Source organism: Procambarus clarkii, chromosome 94 (assembly GCF_040958095.1).
Source record: "Procambarus clarkii isolate CNS0578487 chromosome 94, FALCON_Pclarkii_2.0, whole genome shotgun sequence".
NCBI classification, from domain to species: Eukaryota; Metazoa; Arthropoda; class Malacostraca; order Decapoda; family Cambaridae; genus Procambarus; species Procambarus clarkii.
The window spans coordinates 9,704,160-9,719,507 of NC_091243.1; the positions used below are offsets into that span (position 1 = coordinate 9,704,160).

The 15,348-nt window shown below is 39.9% G+C and overlaps 1 protein-coding gene across 4 annotated transcripts; it reads right to left on the minus strand.

Annotated features, from left to right (window-relative positions):
• Nucleotides 1-506: 506 nt before the first annotated feature.
• Prp16 (ATP-dependent RNA helicase l(1)G0007) lies at nt 507-15,113 on the minus strand. 4 transcript variants are annotated; one of them, XM_045729445.2, is made up of 3 exons: nt 14,636-14,772; nt 10,137-10,221; nt 1,046-6,321 (listed from the first exon to the last, which is right to left on the minus strand). In XM_045729445.2, the coding sequence occupies exon 3, from the start codon at nt 6,313-6,315 to the stop codon at nt 2,569-2,571; it is 3,747 nt and encodes a 1,248-aa protein (XP_045585401.2). In that variant the 5' UTR covers nt 6,316-6,321; nt 10,137-10,221; nt 14,636-14,772; the 3' UTR covers nt 1,046-2,568. The 4 variants fall into 4 exon arrangements, with proteins under 4 accessions (XP_045585400.2, XP_045585401.2, XP_045585402.2 ...); XM_045729446.2 differs by lacking the exon at nt 14,636-14,772 and adding an exon at nt 13,846-13,861; XM_045729444.2 differs by lacking the exon at nt 10,137-10,221 and having other exon boundaries at nt 507-6,321; nt 14,636-14,812.
• Between the last annotated feature and the right edge of the window lie 235 nt (nt 15,114-15,348).

A 15,348-nucleotide genomic window follows, 5' to 3' on the forward strand; every position in this document is an offset into this window, starting at 1 on the left:
AAACAAAGTCCACCAGTGGCAACTGCCTCATCACCGGGAGTTACTCCATTTTTGGTTGTTAATTAAACTGTGCCTCTTACCCATTACTTTAATGAGACCACAGTGCTGTACTTAAAATTGAACTCTTGGTTTTCTCAACCACTGGTGGCCTAAATGTTTTTGATATCTTTATGGATGACCTTACCTTCCCTGATGATTTACACGTACAAGAGTACCTTGTTGATGGTGGATACCCATGTTAGCTTTAACCTTGGCTGGACCAGTGCATATCACTTAGGCCCCTTCTAAGCAGGTAGCCACCAGCCTAGCTGCTGCTTTGTCCTGTATTGGTATAGCTGTCTCATTGGCAGGACCCAGGTATGGGTTTCCAAATATGTCGAGTGAAATGGTTGAATTATGATAATCAATTATATATATTTACTATTATGGGTTAATTTACTTTTTAAATTGTCTTTAATTCTGATCCCTAGATCTTTGGTTGATCCCATGGATAGTGAAAGCCTGAGTGGAGAGCACTCTGAAGTTTTATGTTTTAAAGATTCATGACTATATGATTTACATTCGTACAGTTAGTACTTGATAACACCAGTTAATATTGTTGTACAGACAAGTTCCATTCCTTGTCTTATTACTTTTGAAGGATGGTAGCAGCACTTTCTAATTTCCTCCTTTCTACCTCTTTCCTTACCCTCCCATTTTCTCTCATTCTAAACTTAACCTTTCTCCTAACTACTCTTCTTCACTCCTTTCTTCCACCTCTCTACCTCCCTCACTCTACGAGTTTTCTTCCTTTCTTTCTCCAATTTCCAATATGTTATACTGTGGAAAATGTCGAGATCTGCAATATTGGCTAACCTAGGAGGATGAGAATTTTACTGACAATACATTTTTCAAAACATCCATAGCATTGCAAAAATTTATCCCCCCCCCAATGTAATTTTGTATCAAAATTTGCATAAGTGTGTTGTATCATATCACTAATGAAAATACATTATCAGAATGCTAAGGAAGCTTTAGGACCAATCATTGTGATACTAATAAAACATTTTTATTTTGGGGGGTCTATTATGTAATTATAACAAGTAATCAGTATTTAATTTATGACTGCTTTAAAGTCAAGAATAACTTGCACACTTTTCTCAACAAAAATAGTGTCTTCATTTTAAGAAATAATAAAACCCATTTTTTTTTAAGCTAGCACATCCTTGTACTTTAGTGCTTCTTAAATATATACAGTAAAATACATGTATGGTACACAATTTACTGAAGCAATGATGTACTGTACTATATTCTTAACCTGCTTGAAAAAACAAGTACTTGGAATATATCTTTAATACTCAGATTCCTAACATGATGCTTCTCTATGTAAACAGCAGGAAGGCCCACCACAAGCAGGTTTGATTTCCAATTGCAAATACAGTACGCTACACAAGTCTTGAATAATGACAGTATTTCCGAGTGGCCTAAGTACATTAAAATATGTATTTTTTTTCCAAATCATACAGCAATGCAATTCTCATAGATGCACTAAAGTAGTGTCTAGTAAAAAAATATAATTTTAAAGTCCTTGTAAAATTTCATATTAATGATATATGCACAAGTTTATATGGATGTCTTGTTTATAAAATATTTAACATTAAAGATTGTAAGTACACTGAACTTTACAAAAATATTATTGTACTACATTGCAATTTCTATAAGAAAAATGTGTGAATAATTATAACTAAACACTGTACTGTTATGTTCTTCAACCATAAAACATTACAGACAACTATATTTCAATTGTATACAGAGAAAATAGGTAATGAACTCCATTAAAAGATGACATTTCAGAATTCCTAACAGACGAAGTAATTATATACAAGCATAAAAATAGTCAATGACAGTACATTGAGGGGCATTTCAATTAATGCTGTAATTCACATGAAGGTAAAGAAATTTTAAAATACCAATTGCTGTATGGCTATGTAAACCTGAGAATACAAGGCCAAGGAAGAAGTGTTTACAGTTTCTGACCGAGCTCTAAAAAATATTAGATAATAAAATTATTCAAGTTTGACCTATGCAATTGTGATTTAGCATGTAATATCAATATTATACTATAAAAATGCAACCTATAAAAATTAACAAAAGTAAAAATGCATGCCTACTTACTGATTTCATTTTCTTGAGGCATGAAAGTACAAACATCCATATTTTTTGGCGGCAATTTTTTTCAGTTGCCCACAACTATGTACTAAACTGATATTTCATTAATAGGTCAAAATACTTCTAATACTGTATTCTATTATTGAGCCGTGCTCCAACATCTAATATCTTAAAATTAGAGACTTTTCCAAACCTAAATCATTAGATCTCCAAAGCTTCAACAAAATAATTCACCAGTTTTCAATAACCATGGTAAAAGTTCCTTTTTATGGTACCTAGTTTTCCAATTTGCTGTACCATGATTTATATACAGTACTGTACTAGACTGGAGTCATTAACAGTTCACAAAGTGAATATTGCTCAACAATAATATTTTTTAGCCAAACACCTGTAAAATATCAACACACATCTATTGGTTAATTAAATACCAAAGTGGGCAGATGACTGCGCTCGTCTAGGTGTGCCAATATCATATACCTGCTGGCGGCGTGATGACTCTTGCTTGCGTTGCCTTTCCTCAGCCCGTGCCTTCAGGGTACCTTGGGCCCGGTCCATTTCAGCCTCCATGGCAGCCTTGTGTGCCAAAGCCTGGCGACGTTTTTCCATTCGTGATGCACCACCTTCGTTGATACTATAAAATTTATCTCCGACTTCAGCCAGCCAACCTCCTTCTACAGCAGTTACACACTGCATGAATTCCTTGCTTGTCATGACCAACTCATGGTACACAATATAATCAGGAGTATAGCCCATACCAAACAATGCTGAGGTTGGGTGCAGGTGGCATGGTGTCCCTGTCCTCAGGTTGACATATTCCCCAATACCTTTCAAACGGCATGCTTGGTGAAAGTAAGCTGCACAAATGCATTTACGCACCAAATCCTCATCCATACCACAGCTGACTACTACTAGTTTTTGTTGGTCCATGATATCATGGAGCTGCTGTCTCACCTCTCTTACTTTTTTTAAGGCTTTAAAGTGTAAGAAGTGTTTGTTGCACCAGTTCATGGAATACTTCTGAAGACGCCACTGTCGATAGATGTTGAGATACGTCAGGTGATCAGACTCGGGCACTTGAAACTTTTCTCGCATTGCATCAGCCTCTTCTTCACGGCCCTTGGGGCGGTAAAATAATGCTGGCACTGATAACATAGATACTATAGTCAAGATTTCTTCAGAACAATGCATTTCCACACCAGCTAGCAACATCTTGGAGAGTGCTGGATCCAAAGGAAATTCAACCATTGCACGTCCTAATTTGGTTAGAACTCCTGTATTATCCAATGCTCCAAGAGTCCATAGCTGATACTGTGAATTGAGTAAGTTGTCTTGTGGAGGAGGATCCATGAAATGGAAAACAAGAAGGTCTTCAACTCCCAGCGACTTAAGAAGAAGAACAACATTGGCTAGATTGGTACGCTGAATTTCAGGGACTGTTGTAGGTAACAATTCATCTTTATACTGCCGTTCTGTATAAAGACGATAGCACATGCCAGGACCAGTGCGACCTGCTCTCCCAAGACGTTGGTTGGCATTAGCTTGTGAAACTGGGTATACCTGGAGGCCATCCATACCTACCCGTGGATTGTATACCTTTAATTTACAGTATCCAGAATCTACCACATACTTAATACCATCTACAGTGAGTGAAGTTTCAGCAATATTGGTAGCCACAACACATTTTCGAAGACCATCTGGTGCACGCTGAAAAATCTTTGCTTGTAAATCAGATGGAAGCTGTGAGTATATGGGTAGCACAGCCAACTGTGGGGCATTATCAATCTCATCCAACTTTTCAACAATTAGTTCGCAAGTTACCTCAATATCTTCTTGACCTGGCATGAAAACTAAAATATCACCTTCTTCAGCTTGAAGGTGTATCTGCAGTGCCTGTTTCACTGCTGCCTCCACATAGTCTTCCACTGCATTGCGGGAAAAGAATAACTCCACAGGGAAAGTTCTTCCTGGAATTGTAAACACAGGTACTTCACCAAAGAAAGTGGCAAACTTCTGGGAATCCATTGTAGCAGACGTAACAATAAGTTTAAGATCCTGTCTACGAGCCACAACTTCACGGAGTAAGCCAAATAATACATCGGTATTAAGAGAACGTTCATGAGCTTCATCCATAATGATTGCACTATAATTGTCTAATTCGCTCTCACGCAAAGATTCACGAAGTAGTATACCATCAGTCATATATTTAATAATGGTATTTTCACTCGTGCAGTCTTCAAACCGAATGGCATAACCTACCTCTTCTCCAAGATGAGTACCCATTTCATCGGATACACGCTTGGCAACAGACATGGCTGCTACACGACGTGGCTGTGTGCATCCTATCATACCTAGTGTGCTGTAGCCTTCCTCATGAAGATACTGTGTTAGTTGTGTTGTTTTTCCACTTCCTGTTTCACCTACAATGATTACCACAGAGTTTTCTCTAATGATACGGAGAAGCTCTTCTCTTACCGCAAACACTGGAAGGTACTGACGTTGTTCTCTGAATGTTTTCTTTCTTGAAAAGTCACTACTAGCCTCACTTGCTACCTTCATGTGTTCTGCAAATTTCTGATCAGCTTTGTAATCAGTTTCTCCCTCTTCAATCTTTCTATCATCAGTCTCATCCTCTTTTTTGACACCTATAAGATTGCCAAGTTGTGTTCCTGCAAGTTCCCACTCCTTTTTTGCAGCTTTTCGCCGTTCTCGCTGCTCACGCCGTACTTTAACAACTGCAGAGCCTTTTCTGGATACAATAGCCATGTCAGAAGTGGAGTCCTTCACAGGAATCACTGGTTCTGGTTGCTTTGTAAATACAATGCGTCCGTCCAAGAATGGTGGGACAATATTGTGTACCAAAATATGTACACGATTAGTAAATTCTTCTTCAAAATCTTCATCATAATCAATTTTTTGTACAACACCACTTGTTAACATTCTGTTTGTTTCCCATAATTCATTATCTTTGTGAATCTGTCTCTGTTTAGCACTCATCTTTCTTTTACTTTTCTCAATCTTTTCTGTTTTTTTTCTCTCATATTCAGCAGACACATCAGAAAATGGGTTGTTAGTGTCATCATAGCCTTGGTCCATGTCATACCACTGTCGATCTAATCTCTTTTCCTCCTCTTCCCACTTCTCCCGCTCTTCCTCATTTTCAAATTCTCTCTCTTCTCTCCCTTCCCTTTCACTCATCCATGCATTATATTTGTATGAAGGTGTTGGAAGTGGAGTTCTGTCACCATATTGATAGGACTTTCTATTTGGAGATGCATCTCTCACAGACCGGTTACCACTGCGTATAGACCAATCAATATCTCGAGATCGGCGTTGGGATGAAGAGGGTGTGGGCAGATCCCATGAAGATAACTTTGATGGTGTACCATCATCATCATCCCAAGATGAGTGAGAAGGTGTATCTTTCACACCCGGGATCCTAGGAGTCTCTGGGGCCTCAGAAAACCTTGGTGTTCTATCGGATCTCTCTGACCAGTCTTGGTCTATCCCCCCCGATCTTTCTGATCGGTCAACTCGTCTCTCACTTCTTTCACTTCTATCATTAAAATCTCTCCTGTCACTTCTTTCTTTGTAATATTTATCCCAGTAATTATCCCTATGCCTATGCTGATCTTTTCTGTCTCTTTCATTATCTCTACTTTTTCTGTCCCTGTTCTCATCACGATCCTTTGGGTCGCCTTCTTTTTCCCGTTTTTTTTCTTTTGTTGATGCTTTAACATATTTATCTCTAATTTTCCTTTGTTTTTCAATAATTTTATCTTTAATTTGTCTGTTCACTCCACCTGTATATGTTGGCGTCTCATCATACCTGGAACGATACTCCCTCTCTTTTCCTTTACCTATATTGATGTCCTTTATTTGTCTCTCTCTGTTGCTATCACCAATATCATTATCATCATCATCATCATCATCATCATCACTGTCCGAGTCACTTGAAGACGAGTGCTTTCTACTCTTCAATTTACTTTTCTCAAAATTTCCATCTTCACGAATTTTCCTCTTGAGAGCTGCAAGCTTGTCCAAACCCAAGACAGATCCTCGTATTGGAATAGCAGGCTTTTTAAACTGAAAATCATCGTTTTCCTTTTTGGTTTTGCGAATTATGAGACCACCAATGCCACCACTTGATCCTTCCAGAATATGAGACATTATCACCTGCAATATACAAAATAATTTACTCAGGTACTCTATTAAAGTACTGTATAATAAAGTAATCATGCATTTGTTCAAGAGCCTTGGACTATCATACACTTTACATAATGCAATACACCCTATAGACATTATCTAGTCAATTTTGAACTGTTATATAGGCTTGAATTTAATTTTAAGGGGTTTGTGTTGCATGGTACTGTCCATAAGAATATTGTCTGTGATACAATATTTTGTTCAAGTATTTGAATCCAGTAAAAAATAAAAATCAGCAAAACTTAATTTTTAATTTATACAAATTTAATTTCATGGTTGTAAAAAAAACAGTATTGAATGTAATGAAATGCATCTTTCTGGAAGAGCCCCAGTGGCTCCTTGTAGCTATCACGCCAAGATTGCTCCAATCTACCAATCACATCAGTTGCAAGCGTTCATTTGGCCTTCCAGGGGCTGGAGTCAAAACCTGGCCCCTTCACATGTTGCGCAGGGAGCAAATGACATTCTGTCATTTCACTGGAAAAGATTCCATTAAGTCAGCGAAGCTTTACAGACAACTACTGGGTTCACAAGACTCAAAAACTACTAAACTGCCAAATAACTCCCCAAACAATATACAGTAAATACAAAGGAAAACAAAAAACTAGCTAGAGCTTTTATTAAGTACCAAATCCAGCAACCAGGCAACCCAGCTCTCAGTCCAGTGTCAGCTATAAGATCAGTTCAAGAACAGATAAACATTGCAACGAACTGCTGAACAAGGAAGGGGAGAGAGAGACAGGGAGCCACTGTGAATCTATCAGAAATATGCATTTCATTACATTCAATGCTGGGTTTCTTGGGGTAGCCCCTGTAGCTAAATAATCACAGAGAGAGAAGAAAAAGAAGAGAGGCTTACCAGAGAGGAGAGGCAGCAGACACTCTATCGAAGTAGACCAACAGCCAGGAAACATGACCCAGGGCAACACAGGACCAAAGAGGACAGGGACAATAACTAAATACCTGGCAGATACCTTGTTAGTTGGCCAAAACCCCCAAGCCCAAATATCTGCCCAAGATATATTAGAAAAGACCACAGTGAGTGCAGCATATCTGCAAACATCATGGGCCTGGGGACAGACTATGGGTTGGCTAGCCTTAATACTGCGGACATGAGAAACATATGCCTTGTAACAGGAGGCTAAGGAGACTAGATCAACCCAGAGAGCATCCGCTGAAGCAGAGGTGGTTGCACACAGGTAGCGAATAATAGCTGCCACCAAACACAAAACCAATGATGCACCCCTGGCTGAACTGATCAAGCATCAATAACCAACACTTCTGAAAGTCCACTGACTCGTTCTTTACCAAAAAATAGAGAGAATTGCAAACATCAATATGAATTACATAGTTTATCAGTATTGTGTGGCCTGTGTTTGCCCCTTGGTCAGTCTACGTTGCCTGGGTGTCCAAATATTGGCGATTGTTAGGTATTCTTTATTCAACTATATCTTAACATTCATGCAAGATATATTATTTAAATTCAGTCACAATATGATATATGACAAATTGGATCACACAAATGGACAAGTAGACCACACAACACATGAACCATATTAACCATAAAGGGAGCCGGTCGGCTGAGCAGACAGCACACTGGACTTGCGATCCCGGGCGCCGGCGAAAAACAATGGGCAGAGTTTCTTTCACCCTATGACCCTGTTACCTAGCAGTAAAATAGGTACCTGGGTGTTAGTCAGCTGTCACGGGCTGCTTCCTGGGGGTGGAGGCCTGGTTGAGGACCGGGCCGTAGGGACACTAAAAAGCCCAGAAATCATCTCAAGATAACCTCAAGATAACCAAACACCAGCCAGACTGGTCCACACAACAAGTGAACCATATTAGCCAAACACCAGCCAAAGTGGTCCACACAACAAGTGAACCATATTAACCAAACACCAGCCCGACTGGTCCACACAACAAGTGAGCCGGTCGGCCGAGCGGACAGCACGCTGGACTTGTGATCCTGTGGTCCTGGGTTCGATCCCAGGTGCTGGCGAGAAACAATGGGCAGTTTTTTTTCACCCTATGCCCCTGTTACCTAGCAGTAAAATAGGTACCTGGGTGTTAGTCAGCTGTCACGGGCTGCTTCCTGGGGGTGGAGGCCTGGCCGAGGAGCGGGCCGCGAGGACACAAAAAAAAAAAAAAAAAAAAAAAAAAAAAGCCCCGAAATCATCTCAAGATAACCTCAAGATAACCATACTAACCAAACACCAGCCAAAGTGGTCCACACAACACATGAACCATATTAACCAAACACCAGCCAAAGTGGTCCACACAACAAGTGAACCATATTAATCAAACACCAGCCAGAATGGTCCACACAACAAGTGAACAACTGAGTTTCAATGATTTTCGTTCACTTATTTATGGCACACCTATCTTTGTAAATTAATTTAAAGGCTGAAGTGTGAGAAGCTAGCTACATGTGGTGGAATCTCCTTATAGATATTTTCTGTGATGAAACAACATGAGTGAGGGTGGAGAGATATAGGGAACACTGTACTGTAAACCTCACTTGGTTTTCCTTCGATGTGTCGTCATAGTTCAGCGATCCATGACTGTGAAAGTTTCAGATTAATAAATCTTTTCTAAAACAGGTGTTTTAGTAGATTTTTATTATCCCAATTATATTTCTAAACCAAATATAAAATAAAAATATACTGTAATATGATAAATAATTTCTCAAATAGCAGATGTCTATGTTACTGGCTCTAGCTTTCAAAACAACTCAAGCACGGGTGGATTTGTCTATTCCTTGTACACACAGCACGATGTGCTTTTCGTTCGAATGTCGCTACAGTTCAGTGACCTACGACCTCGAAATGATAAAATTAATAAATCATTTCTAAAATAAGTACTGTACTTTCATAGCTCTTATTATCCTAATAATTTTGCTAAACTAAATATATAACCCCAAAAATATATATGATATAAATCCAATATTTGAGAAAAATTTATGTTACGGGATCTCGCTTAAACTTCAGCCTACTGTAGGGTGTACAAACCTAGTTCCTCTATGTAAGCTGGCCATCTGCCTGGCCAAAACGCCCGCACGAATAGCCGCCCATCCGCCTGCTCAAAGCCCGAATAGCCACCCATCTGCCTGCCCAAACCCACCCAGCCCACCCGAATAGCCGCCCATCCGCCTGCCCAAATCCATCCAAACCCCACACGAATAGCTGTCCATCCGCCTGACCACCAGTCAGCCACCAATCCATTTAGCCACAATGATGTAATTGATGTTTAAAGATGAACATTCCCAATTTTTGAGCTAGTGAAGAATGGTTGGAAAGATTTAAGAATAGGCATAATATTAACCCTTACACTGCTACAGCCTGGGCTGTAAATGGGGGTATAAGCTGGGGCTGGACAAAAATATATTTGAATTATGTGAAAATTAATATTAAATGTTAAAAATATCTCCAACTTATTGGCTTTAGCTTCGTAAAAGTTTCATCCCAATATTTTCAGAAATGGATTTTAGACAACTTTTTTAAAAAAGAAGAATGTTTTGTTGATAAGGGGAATAGCTCCTATCAACTAGAACTGAGGGATAATGCAGTAATAAAGAGATGCAAGCACCTGTCCGATGCACAAAGAAGAAGAATACCTGTGCCTCTCGGAGGGAACCATGTTCTGGCTAGTAGTCCCTGGTAGACATGACAACTCCACATGACTAAAGACCCATCCTAATATTAGCTAATATCAGTCCAATAGCTCCAGGAAGCCGACGGGGTCCCCCATAGAAAAAATAAAAAAGAGACAAGCCAATGGCATCACACCTTCTATCCCAGCTTTAGTGGTGAACTGATGTGTCTTGGAGCGCTCTAGAAAGTTGTGAACTTGTGATCCAGTGCCTTTATGGACCTAGGAAATGGAGAAGGGCTGCATGAGTGAAAGGAGATTTTGTGCTATGTTCGCAGAAACTAAGAGTGAGGATAATGGACACGACGATTCTGGTAGCAATGACAAAATTGAAAAAAGGGCAAATATTCATAGACAGTTAAGAGATAGTGACAGTGACAGGGAAACCACAACCAAAGAAGTATAGTGATCGAAGACAGATGGGGACCAGAGTTTCAAAGTGTTATACAATCTCAGAAGGAAAATCTCACCAGAAGGATGCAATAGGACCTCACACGGCAAGAGGAACAGATTAATGGAAGGAAGTGGCCCCTTGACATGTCAACTGAATTTTCATCAGAAATTGGAGTGGATAGTTCAGTTGGCCAAGGAATTTGGGGAATATGAACCGTTATTTAATGAGGGTATTTACCACCCCTACATAAAAGTTGGGGCAGAAGAGGCAGTGGGACAACTACTGACTAACAGATTTAATAATATTGTTCTCATTACCCCTGAAGCAGGAATAATTTATCCTAAGGTTATCGTTTTTAAGAATCCGACATACAGTGGAACTCTGGTTGACGAAATGCCCGTCTTTACGAATTTTTCGGCATACGAGGTCTATTTCCTCATAAAATTTGATGCTGTATTTGAGGCTTGCCTCGGTTGTCGAGTTTGTAGATACATGTATGGGTCAACAAGCACATGGTCCTGCTGGGCGCGGAGCGAGGCACCCTCAGTTTACCAGTGTATCCTGCCAAGTGACGACAGCGCTTGAATTCTTTGTGAAGAATTTAATTGTTTACCTGCTTTTTTGGTTTCTGAACATAAAAGTTCTTATTATATATCATGCCATGGGTCCCAAAAAAATCATGGTAAAGTTCAAGCTAAGAAAATAGTTCTGAGGATCATGAATGAGGAAAAACAAGAGATCATTCATAGTGAATGAATGTGATGCCTCGCTACAGACAAGTGTTAAAACGTAGGGAAAAACCAGTGTCTTTAGACAGATTCTTAGTAAGACAAGGAAGCAGTGAGCCACAACCAGGTCCTAGTGGTATGCCTGCAAAACACAGGAGAGAGAGAATCCCATAATGTCATGACTGCCTGATGTTATGTTATAATGGAAGGGGACTCCCCCTTCCAAACTAACATTCTCTCTCTCTCTCTCTCTCTCCCCCCCACCCCTCCCCTCCTCACCACCTTCCATATGCCAACAAGAGTCCTAAATAAAGGTACGGTACCTATGAGTAGTACTGTGTAAAAATGTATTAAGTAGATATATTTGGGTGTGTGGAATGGATTAATTCAATTTACAATATTTCTTATGGGAAATTTGCATTCTGTTTACGAATTCTCTGTTTACGAACCGTCTCTTGGAACGGATTAAATTCGTACACGAACTTACCACTGTACAGTGTACCCTAATCCTGAATTTCTTTTTCTCATCAATGAAAGTGTTGTGTGGGCTAATGGGTACAATGTATGTGGTGAAAAATAAAGCCAGATTGTTGCCTTGTTAAAGGGCGAGGCTCCAAAAAGACTGTGCAAAGACTTCCTTCCTTCCTTGAGCGTCCTTGAGGTGATTCCAGGGCTTAGCGACCCTGCGGCCCCGTTGTCGACCAAGTCTCCTCGTTGCTGAACTGGTCAACCGGGCTGTTGGATGCAGCTGTTCGCAGCCTGACGTATGAGTCACAGCCTGGTTGATCAGGTATCCTTTGGAGGTGTTTGTCAAGTTCTTTCTTGAACATTGTGAGGGGTCGGCCAGTTATACCCCTTATGTGTATTGGAAGCGTGTTGAACAGCCTCGGGCCTCTGATGTTGATAGAGTTCCCTCTCAGAGTACCTGTTGCACCTCTGCTTTTCAATGAGGTATTCTGCACATCCTGCCATGCCTTCTGGTCTCATGTGATGTTATTTCTGTGTGCAGGTTTGGGACCAGCCCCTCTACTATTTTCCATGTGTAAATTATTATGTATCTCTCCCGCCAGCACACAAGAGAATACAGATTTAGGCTCTTAAGTCGGTCCCAATGGTTTAGATGCTTTACTGAGTGGATTCTAGCAGTAAAGGATCTCTGCAAGTTCTCCAGGTCAGCAATTTCTCCAGCTTTGAAAACGGCTGTCATTGTGCAGCAGTATTCCACCCTAGAGAGCACTAGCGTCTAGAACTTGGATACAGGAAAGTGGCAAAATATACTGAGGAGCCTACACTATGCATGAAGTGTTCTCGCTGGGAACATATAGCTTTGAAATGCCAGTTTGACCCCAGATGTCGGTATTGTAGTAAGAAGCACGACTCATGAGTGTAGTGTCAGGGTTGGAAAAAGGAGAAGAATTTTTGCCATCTTGCAGCAATTGTCAAAACATTCACAATGCTGGTTCCTCTATATGTCCCATGAAGCCCCATGTAAAAGATTCCAAATCGTCACTCACAATCAGGGCAAATAAAGGTCTGAAGGAAGGCAAAATCATACAGCAGAAACCCAGAATAAACAGATGAGCAACAAAGATGGCCCCTGTAACCAAAGTTTGGGAGAAAGGAATAGTGACGACTAAAGCTAGCCTAGTGGCAGTAGGAAACAAAACCGAAAAAGTGCACCCTCATAGTGATGAGGTGCAGGACAGCGTCATGAATTCTGAGGTTAGTACACAGATCTTGGAACACCTCAAAAAGTTGGCCACGAGGATTGAAGCACTAGAAAAATTAGCTACGGCAGACAGATGGCATGTAGTTGAGAGTGAAGTGGGGAATGAAACAGAGGGGGAAGAAGGTAAGTAAGAGGATGGAGTATCACGGATGGAAGAGTCTCATGAAAATTATCTATCCTCTAGTGATGGCAGTGTTCAACCCAGTGTGGTGAAAAATGTTGAAACAAAAGCTCAGGAAAAATGGTTTATAAAATAGAAGTTGAATACACAGTTAAGAATAGCATTACATTTGACTGTAGTGGGTGAACAAGTCTTGAGCAAGAGGCAGTATTAAAATGCTGAGAGCCTATGTCCAAGGCGCTATTACTTCTCAGTCAGATAGCGGCAAATTTAAAAGTCTGAAAACTTGTCAAGGAAGAAAATAGAGTGAATAATCACCAAATATATGTTACATTCCTACTATGTTGGTGTCAATTGTTTCTTTGACAATGCAATACATTTTTGAAAGACATCATATTTTGTAACATTAGAACATAAGGATCTCATATATGCCATTTTATTATACTTTAACATGCATTGTTCATTTCTTTCTGCCCTTTGAAGTGAGAGGATTAATTCATTAGCTCCTTCACCTCTCAGTAATCCAATTGTTGAAGCTTTATTTATCTCTGAAATTTTATCCCCAAGACTAAGTTAAATTCCATCCTCATTATCTCATTCAAAGCATTTCATTGGCATCCCAAGATTATTCTGATTTTTTCCTCCAACTAGTTTGGTCTACCTTTATCAAAACAAGAAATGACAGGTGCACCATACCCAATAAGAGCTCTCAGTGATTACTATTAGAATGTAAAATGTAAAATATGATTAATATTTGGGTACTATGAGTTTATGAGCCCCTTGAGGGACATTAAATAGACGAGGGTAGACATAGCCTAAGCTTCTCTATCCATTTTAGATGTAGTATTTCATTATCTCGATACCTGGAGCATACCTGGAGTGTGTTTCGGGAATTCTTCTACTCCCCGAGCCCAGCTTGAGGCCCAGGCTCGTCTTGTGAAAACTTGGTCCAACAGGTTGTTGCTTGGAGAGGCCTTCAGGCCCACATATCCACTACAGCCTGGTTGGTCCGGCACTTCTTGCAAGAACCTGTGCAAGCGCCTCTTTAATTCAACCCATTTTGCATCCACAAAATATTGTGTGGAAATGTTGCATCCACCTTCGTTTCGGCAATATTTGTAATGCTTACTGGAAAGATGTTGTGGTTCTATTCTATAAACTTATTTAAATCACACCTTACAGAGTAAAAATTTAATTTTCATTTGGTTAGGATAAGATATAAGATAGATTGGGTTTAAATAAAGCATGTATACATAGCAATGACATTTAATTAAATTTGTTATAAATTTCTCAAACCCCACTCACAGTTACAGATATTTACTTTACAGTATTTTTAAGTCCTACAATTTTTTAATGAACAGAACAAAACTGAACCTAATGGGTGAATTAGCAGGCGAAAAAAAAAAACTTGCCAGGAAATCAAATGAAGAGAGGAAAAAAAAAAGCAAAACAAAGGCAACAAATACGGAATTTACGGTACAATACACTCAAATTAGTAATGGAGTATCCCATTTCACAAACCTTTCCTACACAGAGTATGGACATTCATAAAACCACTGACAAGACTCACTAAACACTACTATAAATAGAAGTATAATCACTAGATTGCCGTTTAATGGTGCATTAAATAAGAGGAACCGTGAGCCTGCAAACTAAGCCTTTACCCTTTGCTGGAGATGTTGGGCAGAGGGCAGCCAGGTGGAGGAGGTGCAGACCCGTGGTCACAGTCGCCCATCACCAAGACAACCACAGAAAGACGAGAGGAACACCGTGTTCACCCACTTTGTTACCAGCCACACTGAAGCGTCATCATCCTGCCGAGGCCAGCTTCACATACGCCAGGACGACTCCCCCCCCCCCCCCCCCCACCTTACACCCAAAATACCAACACAAAACACTAAATCCCATAAGCCCCCAAAAATCAACACTTCATAAAACACACACAACACATCACAAACTGACAATTGTTAACAAAAACAAACACTTATTAGTTTTTAATGTTGAGAGACTAAAATCTCTTAAATAAATGCGGAACCCAAACGTTTGAAATGAAAGTTTTACTGTATGTTGTTGAGTTAGGGGCGACGACGATCGTGGGATCGGATGCGCCCAGTTTTACTGTATGAGAACGAGTTTATAATGCCCCCCCCCCCCCCCACACACACAACACAAATAATAAACAAAGCTGGGATACGTGCCCATTGTAATTATAGCTTCAGTGATTTTATTTTATTTTATTTATATATATATATACAAGAAGGTACATTGGGATTGTGAGGATACATAGCATAGTAATTACATTCTTGTAAAGCCACTAGTACGCGCAGCGTTTCGGGCAGATTCTTGACATCACGAACACTTGCTTGACCTGGTACAG

Coding starts and splice junctions, on each gene's coding strand:
- Prp16 (XM_045729444.2), bottom strand. CDS start 6,315: ATGTCTCATATTCTGGAAGGATCAAGTGGTGGCATTGGTGGTCTCATA.